The sequence below is a fragment of the Juglans regia genome, chromosome 11 (genome assembly GCF_001411555.2).
Source record: "Juglans regia cultivar Chandler chromosome 11, Walnut 2.0, whole genome shotgun sequence".
Taxonomy (NCBI): Eukaryota; Viridiplantae; Streptophyta; class Magnoliopsida; order Fagales; family Juglandaceae; genus Juglans; species Juglans regia.
In genome coordinates, this window is record NC_049911.1 from 205,852 (window position 1) to 219,571 (window position 13,720).

The following is a 13,720-nucleotide window of genomic DNA, read 5'->3' on the forward strand; positions in this document are numbered from 1 at the left end:
TTTAGACTTCCCTCTAGTTAAGCTACCACCCTTAGCATCGTAGTTGATTACCCAAGAAAGATGTTGTAACTTCCTACTTTTCTTGAAACTTGATTTGTTTTCAAGTGCATGGCTTGCCTCTATATGAGTGATTAGTTCTTTAAATTGGTCTTCACATCCTCCATGGGAAATTCTCACAAACTGCTAAATCTCGTTAACTTTAGGCAAAATCCAGTCCGCTATTGGAGGAAAAGAGATCAGGGGAGCAACGTTATCCCCAGACACAGTACCCAACTGCACTTCCAACTCTAGACATTCCTCTACACAAGGCACCAACGCCAAACCCATTGGTTCTCTTCAATGGTATTGGGGTCCCTATTGGAGATTTTGGGGTGACAGCAAGTTCCTTTACCTCTATGGTGATAGTAGATCCTACGTCTCATTCAGACCTCAGCAGTACACCATTTTTCTTCAACTCTAACGAGGAAGTCATAGTTTCTTCAGGGACCAAAGGTGTAATACTGACTATCGGTCTATCCTGCATTACATGAGGCGAATGACATTCCATAACTGATGTCTCTATGCCGATACCCGATCTAGACCCCGCTTCAAATAATCCAGATTTTCTTTTGACCCACCATACTCTCCTGGATCTAGTTATAGGGATAGGGCCGAATCATATCTTATGTTTTCCTTTATCTGAGGCAATCTATTTTCTTACAACATTGTTGCCTCTAACTGAAAGCCGGTCTATTTTCTTAGACAAGAAAGTTATCGCTGCCTTCAATTTGACAAGTTGGGTTTCCATCTTTTTTAAAGAATTGTGTATCTCAACAAGCTGATTCTGAGGCATGATTTGCAGACCCCCCCCCCTCCCCACTCTGAACCCTCGAAGCATGACCCGTCTTTAGAGCTGCCGCATAAGATCGCCTCGCCACAGAGGATGTACTTGGGTCTTTATGCACCTCAAAGTTCTCCCTCTCGGGCACGCCACCTACATGTTTGCTACGCAACTCCCTGACAGAGCCATGTCCTTCCAAGCCATCACTCCCTCTCTTGCTGAAGGAAAAATCAAGCAGCACCTCCCCTCCCCCATCCTTCTCCAGCCATTGCCCCCTCTTCAGGGATGAAAATAAAATTCTTCCTCCCACCACCACCATACTCCTCCAACGCCATATAACGTCCTCGAGCATTTGAGCAGCGATGTGCTATGAAACTACATCTACCTTCCCAAACAGTAGAGAAAAAAATCTTGTTTCTTATCCTTTGTGCATGTTTCCATGGCCTTGGCCAGCCACTGTACTATTGTTGAACCTAGAATCAATTTAGATATCACCCTTCGACTCCTTTCAGTAATGACCAACATGCTCTCCTCCTTCACTAGTGTAAATGATTTAGATTCTATAACCAACTCCATAGAAGAACCCATAATGACCAACTCCCCTCCTTCAACAACCATTCGTCATCTGTAGAGAAACCAGGGACACGGTTGACGACCAACGACGTCAAAGATCAGAGTGGGAAATCAGCGTCGGAAGGCCCTTACTGGAGTCACCGGACTAGTCTGTGGCAGTAGGAAGGTGCAGATCAAGCGCCAAAGATCCGAAAAATATCAGCAAAACAGATCCCAGAAATTGATCTTGCAAGAAAACAGGTCACCAACAGGATGACCAGCACCGGACGACCCTCGGTGGGTCGTCGGGGCCCGGCGATGTAGTATGTGCCGGCTATGAGTAGCCACTCGCCGGCCTAGGTGGCAGCAATTTAGTTTCTCTCTCAAGGGTATTTCACCCTCCTTACGGGTGTTTCTCTCGTTGGCAGGATGACCAACACCGTACAACCCTCGGCGAAGTCACGGGGGCCCGGCGATGTTGTCTATGTCGACTATGAGCAACCACTCGCAGGGACTAGGTGGTGGTGATTTTTTTTCTCTCTCATGGGTGTTTTCTCTCTCCTCTCACGACAATTTTGTGGTAAACAATTCTTCTTCGCAGTGTTATTAGAGGGTTGTTAATGCCTTAATGTCGGATGGAGCACTGCAAACCGTTTTTCTAATTTTTTTAATACTAAACTTAATTGTGAGAATTTAGTATTTATTATTAACAATTACTAATTCTTCAATTATAGTAGTAGAATATAAGTAGTGTCTAACTTATTAGTGAGATTAATAAACTTAAATAATAAGATTAAAATAGTATAATTAGTTTCTAATTATACTAGTGTATTAATTTTATGTTATAAGATTAATAGACTTGAATAATAAGATTAGAATTTCATGTTATATTAATTAGAAATGTAGCATATAATATATATAATAATAATATAAAAAATATATATAATATAAAAAAAATTAAAAATATATATGTACCGGTCCGGTATGGTTTAAACATGTTTTCAAAAGATGAAAACTGGTTTAGGACCACTTTTCATTTTTAAGAATCGGTACCGCACGCAACCGGTTACAAACTGGACCAAACCCATTGGTTTAGTCCAGTCCGATCTGGTTCAACCGGTTTTTCGATTTTTTGATTTTTTCTTACACCTCTATCCCTACCCAATAAAATTTTGATCAAACTCTATGGACAGTTTTATGATAACCTGCATGACCTCCGTGGGAACTGTTGTGTAGAGCTTATAGAATCTGCTGCTTCAATTTAGGTATATTACTAATATAAAGTCTGCCTTGTAGTAGAGTAATCTGCCATGACTTTTATACTTGTTAAGATCTAAGTCCCCTTGCTCCAGTCTTTGAAGCAGTTTCTGTAGGTCCCAATCCTCTGCATAAGAAGCTTTAAGAGAGTCTAACCAATTAGCTATTGGAACCGTGAGTGCTGCCAACTCTCCAGGATTGTGGTCTACTCTTCTAGAGAGTGCATCAACCACTCTATTTTCCTTTCCCTACTTGTATTTCACTAGAAAATCAAAGCCTAATAGCTTTGTGATCCACCTTTGCTGAAGTGGGGTTCCAACTTCTGCGCCAGTAGATATTTTAAACTTTGCTTATCATTTTGTATCTTGAACCTTTGTCCCAATAAATAGGATCTCCGTTTTTTTGACAGCTAGTACCATGGTCATCAACTCATTTTCATATGTAGATAATTGTAAGGCTTTCCCATGTATAGCTTGACTTATGAAAGTAATTGGCCTCCCCTGTTGCATCAAAACAACTCCAATACCATACCCTGAGGCATCACATTGAATGGTAAACGATTGAGTAAAATCTAGTAGTGCTAAGATCAAGGAGTTAGTTACAGGTTTTTTAGTTTTTCAAAGGGTTCTTTGGCTATTTCTGTCCAGTTAAAGAAGTTCTTTTTTAAAAGAGAAGCTCAAGGAGCTACTATGGAGCCATACATTTGAATGAACTTCCTATAGTAGCCAATGAGCCTTAGGAATCCTCTAAGAGACTCGAGACTGTTAGAAAAATGCCAGTTAAGCACAGAATCAATCTTAGCAGGGTCAACTTTAACTTCATCTTTCTAAATTAAATGACCAAGGTAACTCACTTCAGAACAACCAAAACTGCATTTAGATTTTTTTACAAAGAGTTGGTGTTGTTTGCGGATGTCTAGCACAATTTGTAGGTAATGGGCAGAAAGTGTTTTGCTATAGATTATAATATCATCAAAGAAGACCAAAATGAATTTTTGAAGATGAGGCTTGAATATTTCTTTCATAAGGCCTTGAAAAGAAGTTGGTGCATTGGTAAGTCCAAATGGCATTACCAAGAACTCGTAATGACCTTCATGGGTCCTAAAGAAAGTTGTTTGAATGTCCTTGGGGTGAACTCAGATTTGATTATAGCCGGACCTAAGGTCCAACTTACTGAATATGGTAGCACCATAAAACTCATCCAAGAGTTCATCCACAATAGGGATTGGAAATTTCATTTTAATGGTTTTCTTATTGAGGGCTCTATAATCAACGCAAAGTCTCCAACTACCATCCTATTTTCTTACTAAGAGAATAGGTGAGGAGAAAGGACTATGGATAGATCTGATTATACCATTAGCTAGCATTTCCTGAACCAATTTCTTAATTTCTTGTTTTTGAAAATAGGGATATCAATAGGGACCTACACATACTAGTTTTGTGTCTTTTTGGAGTAAGATGTGGTGGTCATGTTTTCTTGGTGGAGGTAAACCCCTAGGTTCTTCAAAAATAATTTGGTATTGATCAATTAATTTGCATAGGGCTAGGTTGAGTTCAGCAGAAAAAATAAAGGGTTCTATAGGTTCAATGAGCTATATAACTAGGCCCCCTTTGTTCATTCTTATTAGCCCTACCAAAATTTTCCCCTTCTATCAATCATAAAGAAATTTGTGATATGCCATGAAGTGTTCTATAAGTGCCCAAATAAGAAAACTTCATACGAAGTCTCACAAAATCCCATAGGATAGGTCCTAAGGACCTCAACCATTGAATTTCCAAAATAATATCACATCCCCCAATGTAAGCATAAACAGAATTACCCTTCATATGAAAATGCACCTCTAAACATTTCCCTTCACTATTGAGTGCCGGTCCATTTGCTATCTTCAATGTTGCCCTTCGGTCAGTTGTACCATCAACTGAGTTTTCTTAGCAATAAAGGGAACCATGAAGTTATGGGTACTCCTCGTATCAATGAGGATCACCACTACACATCATTGCATCTTGCCAATCAATCTCAGAGTTCTTGGGTTGGGAGAACCTAAGAGTGCATGGATTGAAATGCATGGTTCCACTTCCACAATTTCTGGTTCATTCCTTGAGCTGCCTTCCCCCTTTTCTTTGCTCCTCCTAGTTGGTTTTGGTTCATCTTCCTCACTAGAATCATCACATTCCATAATAAGCAGTCTTGCGCAAGCCCCCATTTCTCATCACAATTACAACAAAGACTCTTCTCGTGTCTTTCCTTCATTTGAGTTAGGGATAACCTTTGAACTGGAACGATAGCCCTCTTCTTAGGAGAAGAAGGAGGACCGATTTCCAGTCTTGGTGGTTGAACACCCACTCTAACCATCTTCCTCAAAGCTGCCACATTTTCTTTCTGCATCTTAGGGCAAGTTTGGGGGCTGGGATGAGACAGAAAATTCTCATCTCATCTCATCTCATCATTACACATTTTTCAAATCCCCATACAAAATATAATAAACAATTCAACTTTTTCAAATCTCTATTCACTTTTTTCAAATTTTAAAACAATAATAATATTAAAACACAATATTTTAAACTTTCAAACAAAACACAAAATTCTCATCTCACCCCCCAAACCTGCCTTAAAGCCAATCCAAAAGTAATACTCAAAGTTTGAGGATTTAGCATGTGTACCATGAATCTTATGTCCTCTCTCAGTCCGCTAAGGAAGCAACTAAGCTTGTACTGCTCAACTAATCCCTACAACTGACTAGATAGGACTCCAAATTATTCTTTATAAGCTTCCGTCATAGTAGTTTGCTTCAACTTAGTAAAAGCCTCCATAGGTCTTCATAAGTTGTAGATCCAAACCGAGTCTGCAGTCCTCTAACAAATGCATCCCAACTTGTAATACCTCTAGAAGCCTCTAACTCCTGGAACCAAACTAATCCCTTACCTTCCATATGGAAGGAAGCCAATAGAATTCTATGATGTGGGTGAGTTTGGTGATAAGCAAAAACCGATGTGAGAAAAAATAAAAAAATATTTAAAACTTTTTTAAAAGTGTTAAAAAATGATGTGAGAAAAAATTAAAAAAATATTTAAAACTTTTTTTTTCACATCATTTTTAAATACTTTCAAATATTTTAAAATAAAAATTCACAATAATATTAAACTATATTTTCTTAATTAATAAGTAAAAAAACCTAAAAACAACTAAAAAAAATGTGAGCGGGAATGAGCGGAATCCCTATCATTTTCTATAAAATAAACCGACTGAATAATTTACTTGCATGGGCCATTACATAATAAGGCCAACCCCAACAAGACCATTTCCTATCCCCAGGCTCAGGCCCATTACGTGACAGCCGCCATCCCCCTCTCTATTTTTCGGCCCCGGTAGGCTCTCTCTTTCCCTCGTGTTCTCTCTCTAACCTCTCTTTCCCCCCATTTCTCTCGCTTGCTCCCTCTCTCTGTCTAATTCCGGTGTCATCGCAACAAGTCGTGGATGCCGAGACGTCCACTCGCTCTCTCTCCACCGTGGGTACTGCCGGACTCCGCATCGCAACACCACCGAGGAACAACCCAGCCTCACCGTGCTGCGACACCGTGAATCACCACATTTCAGCCTTTCAAACAGTGGTATAAATTTGATCTCTCTGTTTTGAGGATAAGCATGTCGATATAGTTGGAATTTTGAAATTTTGGCTTGGGGCTATGTGGTTGTGATTGATATTATTATGTAAATTTTTGGAATTGATTTGCGGCACTGGTTGTGAATTTGTGTAGTGGCCGAGTGCCAAAGTGTTGAAATAAAATGTGTGTTGACATTCCGAAGTGTCGAGAATGGCAAGTTTGGGCATTTGGCCTGGGGAATTATAAACCGAGGCACCATGGTGAATTGTCTGTTAATTATGGGCTATTTATAAACTCAACTGATTATGGGCTCGTTTTATTCTATCGTTAGGATTCTAGAATTTCTTATTAAAATTATTCGATAGATCTCAAATGGGCTTTCCATAAATATTAACCTAAAAAGAAATTTATAGAACTCGTGCTTGGCTTGGACTTGGTGCTGGGTCTGGGTGTTACAATGTGAGAGATTAAGTGGTAATTAGAATTCTATATCAAACAAATTCTATCTCAAACACTAGCTTGAAGGATAATACTGAATAGCATTTAAGAAATAAATTGGATGAGTTGTGCTCGAATCATGTGCTTAGGCATTGATTGATCTCAAACTTTTGGGCTACGTTTTTTAGGAAAATGCATGAAAGGAAAAGTATCAAACGCCTTAAGAATTTAGTCTGTCTCTTGAATAAAAGTTTTCCTTTCCCAGCTCTCATTGTTGGCAGATCAATCTCTGGGAAATCATCCCCAGATACATGTTAGCCAAAGCACATTGACAAAGCCTAGACTGACTCGAGTTGGACCCAATATAAATCCAATACATATAAAGTCTAGTAGTTTTACAGTTGTTTATATTCCGTGCAAGCATGTTAGGCAATTTTCTTGATTAATTAGTTAACTAATTAACCTTCTTTATATTTTTTGCAGCATATAGATACTTAATACTGTTGATCGGTAAGAATCTGCATCTCATCTTTGATGTTCATTAACTTTAAATTGTGAAAATAGTTTGAACATGCAGACAAGAGCACAAGATGAAATAATACCGACATTCAGATGAGAAAGACAACAAATACAATGCTTAATTGCTAGTGTTTGAGGAGGCAATTAGTTGCACGTCGAAAATTTATTTCCAGCTAAAACAAGTTTTGGCTGCAGTGTAATAACAGATCTGTTTTCTTCTTTGAGAGATTATTTCCAATGTCTTTATAAGGAAATTAATGAGGCAAGAGGTCTTACTCATCTACATCTACATCTCCATCCATACCTTTTGGAGGTGTGTAGTTGTTTGAACTTTTGTTTTTGGGTTATTCTTATTAACATTAATGTAGATTTGGGCTACACTTTTTTCTGATTTTAGTGGCTGCCCAGCCAAGTGTGCTGGAATTACATGGGGCTGTGCAGCAACTATGTGACATATCTGGTTGTGTATTGTGTTTTAATTTTGGTTATGGACTGGTTTTGTGAAGCTAGTATGTTTGTAATCCATGGTCTATGTTGTATTGTAGTGGCATGCTGAAAGATGGATTATGTTGTGTTGGATTGTTTTTTGAAGCTAGCTGTTTGAAATGCATTGCTGAAACTGTTGGTTTTGTGAAACGATTTGTTTAATTTTTCTGAGATTGAAACTGTGGTATGTTTTGTGTATTATACAGAAGAATATTTTTTTGATTTGGATTCTGTTTGCAAAGTGAAATGGAGGTGTGTTAATGTGTGTTTGTGTGTGAGGAAACTAAATCAAAGTGAAAGAATTAAGGGTAATTTGGAAAGATTACATTCCTGCATGGTGTTGCAGTTTACAATATGGATGGGGACAAGTTTTTCATATTTCCAACGGGAATGGGATTGTTGTCATTATTTGGCTGCTTCATTTAAAGAGTGCCCTGGTAAAACCCAAATATTGATATAAAGTTGGCAACAGGGTATTATATGATGTAAGTTCGACATGATGGAGATATGATTGTAAGGATATATGATATAATTTCCAAACATGATGTAGCTCGACATGAAGGATCACAAGGGTATGCTCCCCATTTATTATTTCAAAGTTTCCATTTGAAAAGTTTCCTTATTTGGTTAGTTATTAAGACATTTATGGAATTTTAGATGTGTTTAATGAAAAATTTTTAGTTATGAGTGTTAAATGATCATTTAAAACGTGATTGTTTAAATAATAATTTAATTAAAATATTATTATTAATTAACATATGATCTGTAAAAATGTAAAATATGATAAAAATAAATTAAATAAAAATAACAAAAATCATCTGCCTCATTTCACACGATACTCACCATTTACAGTCCAGTGAGCTAACGACTCCACCCACCGCTATCAACCATCTCTTCTCCTCCATCTCTAGTTCTCTTCTGATGTTGACTCACGGGTAAATCTCCAGCCACCATTTCGTTTTTTATCATAATGTCCTGTTCCTATTTCTGGTTTTTCTTTTGATTTCTTCTCTATGCCCAATCGCACTGCCCACCTTCTGGTTTTTGGTTTAAATTTGTGATTTGTATTTTGTTCCTCCCTAAATGACGAATCATGGATTTATTTTTCTTGGTTGCAATCTTTATTTTTTTGGGTTTATTTATTCCTATGTGCTCTGCCAACTAGTGGTGGATTTGCCATTTCCCTGTGTGTTCAGTTAGAAGATCTCACGATACCTAGGGATTGTGATATCTTGCTAAGGTAATATATGGCTCCTGTTGCTCCCCAGGGATTAGTCGGGACAATGTTATCGGACACCCGGTGCCAATAAAAAACATATATATGGCTCCTGTTGCCGATGATGGGTGGTTATTAGATTAAGATTTACTCATTTTCCTCTTCTGCTCTTTTTGTAAGGTAGATAAATTGTTTGATGTATGGTCTGAAATTAGTGACACTGCCTAGGGCTAAGAGGTGTATTGGACTTGTAGGAGAATCTCATCAACCCCCTCCACCACCTAGCCTAATTGGTTTTTGTGTTATTGTTGATCTAGCGATGTAGAAGAATTTATTGATTTTGGACCCACGTAGTTTTGTCTTGGGGATTTAGACTTGTAATTCAAGACAATTTCTTGTAGATTATGATGATTCTCTTTGCTTCTTTATGGAATGATAAATTTGATTTGCTTTAGCTGTTTGAGACAATTTTATGTCGACAAACTCGAAATTTGAGTTAAATTGATGTCTACAAGACTGTTGGAGAAGTCAATAAAAAGAGATATCAAAGAACAATAAAAAAATATATATTTTAATAGTTTAGAGAAAAGAATAGCTAATCAAGTGTGGGATACATTTGAAATGGAACTAGGCAAAATAGCTGAAGTGGCCTCTTCTGCTAAAATTTTAGTTGAACCAATGCCAAGAAGACAAATATGTGTGATTACAATTAACAAATAGTTCTCTTCTGCACAGAGACCGACACAGCTATCTCCTAACGAAGCAAAACTTGTAGAGGGCTGATTTGAACTCTGAAGTTGAGATCTGTGGAACCGAAATATGGGCGACAACGATAGACTGGAGGATAGGCCGGGTATTTTCATAGTCGGATCCTCCAACGTTGGCAAACGGACCCTCCTCTCCCGTATGTTTCTTTTCTTTCTTTGTTGTTATTTTTTTTTTTTTTTTTACTTTATAGATAATGGATGGGTGGTGCATGTTAGATCCTCCAATTTAGTTGTTTTCTTCTAATTTCATTGCTTTTACATGGTTCAATTGCTCTTCCATTATTTCTTCGTTAGTTTCACTATATATATATACTTCTATAATACCTTAACCGCAAATTTAATGCATAATTTAAGAGCTATGTTGTTGCCTGCAGGATTAATGTCTGTGGATTTCGATGATGCTTGTGATTCATCGTCTGAAGTAGTTGTCCACGGGTGCGATTCTTCAGGATTATTACTATCTACGTTAACTAGTAGTATTACTTTTTCAATCATCTTTGGGGCTTTCCAATATCTATTTTTGGTGTTGCGTTGACAGTTTTTTTTATTAACAGCTGGATCATCCACACAAAGTACTACACGGCTGAGGTTTCTGTATGTATGGCTCATCTTCATGATGGGTTCTCTATTGGGACACTGCCAATGTTCGACCGGTTGGCTGCCTTGGTGATGGTTTTTGATATGAGTGATGTTAGCCTCTTCCCCCTTGACGTCTTTACCTTTTGTTTTAAATTTCAAATGCTTCAAAGTATGCGATGCATCTTTCCTTTCTTCCATTATGTGCAGCTGTCGTCATTTGTTGCACTTCAGGATTGGGTAGCTTCCACTGATATTCGGAATTTTGAGATATTATTATGCATTGGTAACAAGGTGGATCTCCTTTCGGGCCATCCAGCTCATGCTGAATACAGAAGGCATTTACAGAATCTTGGGGACGCCAATTCTGATGCAGAGTTTACCGAATATGGGATTTCTGAATCTGAAGGAAGTGGCTTGTTGGGGAATGAAGAACTGTCATGGGAGATTAGACGGTCATGTCTGGAATGGTGCAGTGAACACAACATTGAATTCATTGAAGCTTGTGCTTCCAATGCTGATTTTGACAAATGTAAAGTCATTCTTTTCCTTGAGTTGCAGTAGTTACCTGATTTGCAATCATTATGATTCCTGATTTTTCCCTTTATATGTTTCAATTCAAAATTTTGAATACATAACCAATGAATATTAAATGCCCAGCTCAACCACAAACAAATATAGTTATTACTTCACTATGTTATTCTTAAGGCCTTAATATTATAAAAACTATAAGAACATGATAGACAATTGTCATTTGATGTTACATGGAAGTCATATTTACTAAATTTCTTTTACTGATGGAGAGGTTCAAGGAGAAGTAGCTAGATATTCTTGTATATCTTGTATTGTTATAACTAATAACTAATATTTGGCATATATTAATATTTGCAACTAATTTGATAGACACATGTATATGCACTCTGAGATGAAGAAGACATTCTTGACAGGTTTATCGGTTGATGGTGATTCACAAGGCGTTGACCGTCTCTATGGTGCTCTTTCTGCTTATATGTGGCCTGGGATGATCTTGAAATCTGGCAATCAGATATGTAAACCATCATTGCCTGGAAAAGAAGGTGCTTCAATTACTAAATAATAACAGAGTTCTTCCATTCAGTTTGAATTCTTACTTTCTAATTACATGGCTAACTTCTTTCCTCCTCTCTGCTCAGAGTTGTCATCAGGAGAATCTGATTATGAATTTGAATATGAAATCCTATCTGCGGGTTCAGCTGAACCTTGGGATGACACGGATAAAGGATGGGTTTCTGCAAATAGTATTACCTCATTTCCAGATAGGGTGAGTTGTGTCGCTCAGAATAGATCTGTCATGGAACATGATCGGGAGAATGTACCTGGATCTGATGAAGAAAAGCTGCAGCCTTCAACATCAATGGCTCCGTTGCAAGATGAGAATGACCCGGGTGTGATAGCCGATGCATCTGAGAAAGCCACAGAGCCAGATGAGGGCACGCATTTTGACTTTGAGGATTTGGAACAGTTGATGTCTGAGATTGGGAACATGCGTGACAGTTTGAGATTGATGCCAGATTTTCAGAGGAGGGAAATGGCAGCAAAACTAGCCATGAAAATGGCTTCCATGTTTGGGGATGGCAGTGATGTTGACGATGACCAAGCCTGAAAATGGTTCTTGGCGTCATTCATAAGCTGATATTGGGAAGGCCATTAGCCAGTCCATTTTATGAACAAAACTTCTCATCTTTCATGTTGCCTTTTGTTCTCTGCTGCCCATATCACAGCAAAACATGGCTAGTCTGGAATTAATTTGCCTGTGATGTACTGATCAAAAAACAAAAAAATTACCTGTGATGTGCTCAAAATATTGAAGATGTTAAACTTACAGTTATCTATTACTTAAAACTGAGGGGGTTTGGGAAGATTTACCAGGCGTCTTTTGGAGCCATTTAGATATAAATACTAATGGAGGTTGTGTAAAGATGTTTGAATGCTCGCATATGTTGACTGGGATAGGCATTTTTAATCCCATTGTAGAGATGAAGATAGTTTTTTTTAATGAACTCCACAAGCAACTTGAGAAATTACAGAAGAAAGAATTTTTATTTCTGAAAAGTGGATATATACATATATATATATATATATACATGTCTATTCTGAGATGTCTAAAGAAATAAAATATTTAAACTTGAAAAATACAAATATTAACTTTGGAGTCTTTCACGTAAGAGAATCGTTGTAGTTTTCGACATGCATATCCGACCGACACTGGAAGTAGGGGTGATGCTATTTTGTTTGATAATAGCTTTGCTGGAGGTGAGTATGTTTGATGGTCGTAGATACAGAGGGATAAGAGAAATTGCCAGAGAATATGTGGTTTATTATGGTAAAATTAGGCACTTAGGGAAGGGTGGAAGTGGGGTTTGGGGAGTAGGCAAAATAGCCCGAAAATAAGATATTGAACGAGTCTTTGAGGCTGTGGATGTGGATGTGGATGTGGAGGTGCTCGCAGAGAGTGACGTGAACAATAATCTTGATCTCAGGAGTGATAGGAAGAACGATTACATCGGCTCTTACTTTTTCCACTGGACCCGACCCGGTGAGATATATAATATATTACACAAATCTACCCATCCGGAAAGATTAACCTCGGAATAAATGCTGGGTAGGTGGAGCTCCACCCATCTGAACTAGCAATATGTCTTTTAAGGGAAGTTCTACTTAGGCCTGTAAACGAGCCGAGCTCGAGTGAGTCTAGGGTGTGCGAGCTCGGCTCGTTCACTACTCGAGCCGAGCTCGGGCTCGGCTCGTTTATCAACCGGACAAATGTCTGCGTCCGAGCTCAACTCGTGTAGCACTGAATTGAGCTCGAGCTCGGCTCGAGCTCGGTTTTGTCAACGAGCTGAGCCCGAGCTCGACTCGAGCTCGGCTCGCTTATTACAGAATTTAAAGATTACAATATTTAATATAAAATTGAAATAAATGCATCAGTAAAATAATAAATCAAATACAAATTTACATCATAAAACCTTCAAGAGTATTATGGCTATGGACCTATGGTACATTAAATTACATTTTTAATTTTTACATCATAATGGAACTAGTGAATAAAAAAATAATTTACAAATTACAACAATAAATTATGAAATAAGATACATTATGATAAAAACAATGGGCTATGAAATGAATGAAGTCCTCATTTGTTGGTGAATGGAGCTATAAATCTTGACATTGTTGCCCTGCAAGCTGCATACACTAATACACTAAAAAAATTGAAGTTATTTTTAATCCTTTACTCAAGTATTGTTAACTTAATAATACTGTCAAGGGATGTTTGACAGAAAATGCAAAACTTAATTTGCTTAAAAAATCAATGGCATCTCTAACAAATTAGACAGTACAATTATACAATCAATCTCATAAACAAATATGTGCATTAGGGATTCAGACTCATTGAAATTTGAAATCACCATGACAAAGTCACAGAAGTCAGCAAGATTACCACTGAACA

General features: G+C 37.7%; 1 protein-coding gene across 9 annotated transcripts; it reads left to right on the top strand.

The window, feature by feature from the left end:
• The first annotated feature begins 6,013 nt into the window (after window positions 1-6,013).
• On the top strand, window positions 6,014-12,190 carry LOC108981493. Of its 9 annotated transcripts, XM_018952684.2 has the most exons (10): window positions 6,014-6,237; window positions 7,153-7,179; window positions 8,147-8,246; window positions 8,527-8,609; window positions 9,626-9,794; window positions 10,032-10,092; window positions 10,212-10,347; window positions 10,444-10,765; window positions 11,181-11,309; window positions 11,406-12,190. In XM_018952684.2, the coding sequence occupies exons 5-10, from the start codon at window positions 9,710-9,712 to the stop codon at window positions 11,873-11,875; spliced, it is 1,203 nt and encodes a 400-aa protein (XP_018808229.1). In that variant the 5' UTR covers window positions 6,014-6,237; window positions 7,153-7,179; window positions 8,147-8,246; window positions 8,527-8,609; window positions 9,626-9,709; the 3' UTR covers window positions 11,876-12,190. The 9 variants fall into 9 exon arrangements, with proteins under 9 accessions (XP_018808229.1, XP_018808230.1, XP_035551676.1 ...); XM_018952685.2 differs by lacking the exon at window positions 8,527-8,609; XM_035695783.1 differs by lacking the exon at window positions 8,147-8,246.
• Window positions 12,191-13,720: the final 1,530 nt, after the last annotated feature.

What these genes read in the sequence shown, in the direction of transcription:
- LOC108981493 (XM_018952684.2), top strand. Translation starts at nt 9,710, where the DNA reads ATGGGCGACAACGATAGACTGGAGGATAGGCCGGGTATTTTCATAGTC. An exon ending in CAAACGGACCCTCCTCTCCC is followed by an intron (nt 9,795 to 10,031) that starts GTATGTTTCTTT and finishes TGTTGCCTGCAG; the next exon opens with GATTAATGTCTGTGGATTTC. An exon ending in TGGTTTTTGATATGAGTGAT is followed by an intron (nt 10,348 to 10,443) that starts GTTAGCCTCTTC and finishes CATTATGTGCAG; the next exon opens with CTGTCGTCATTTGTTGCACT.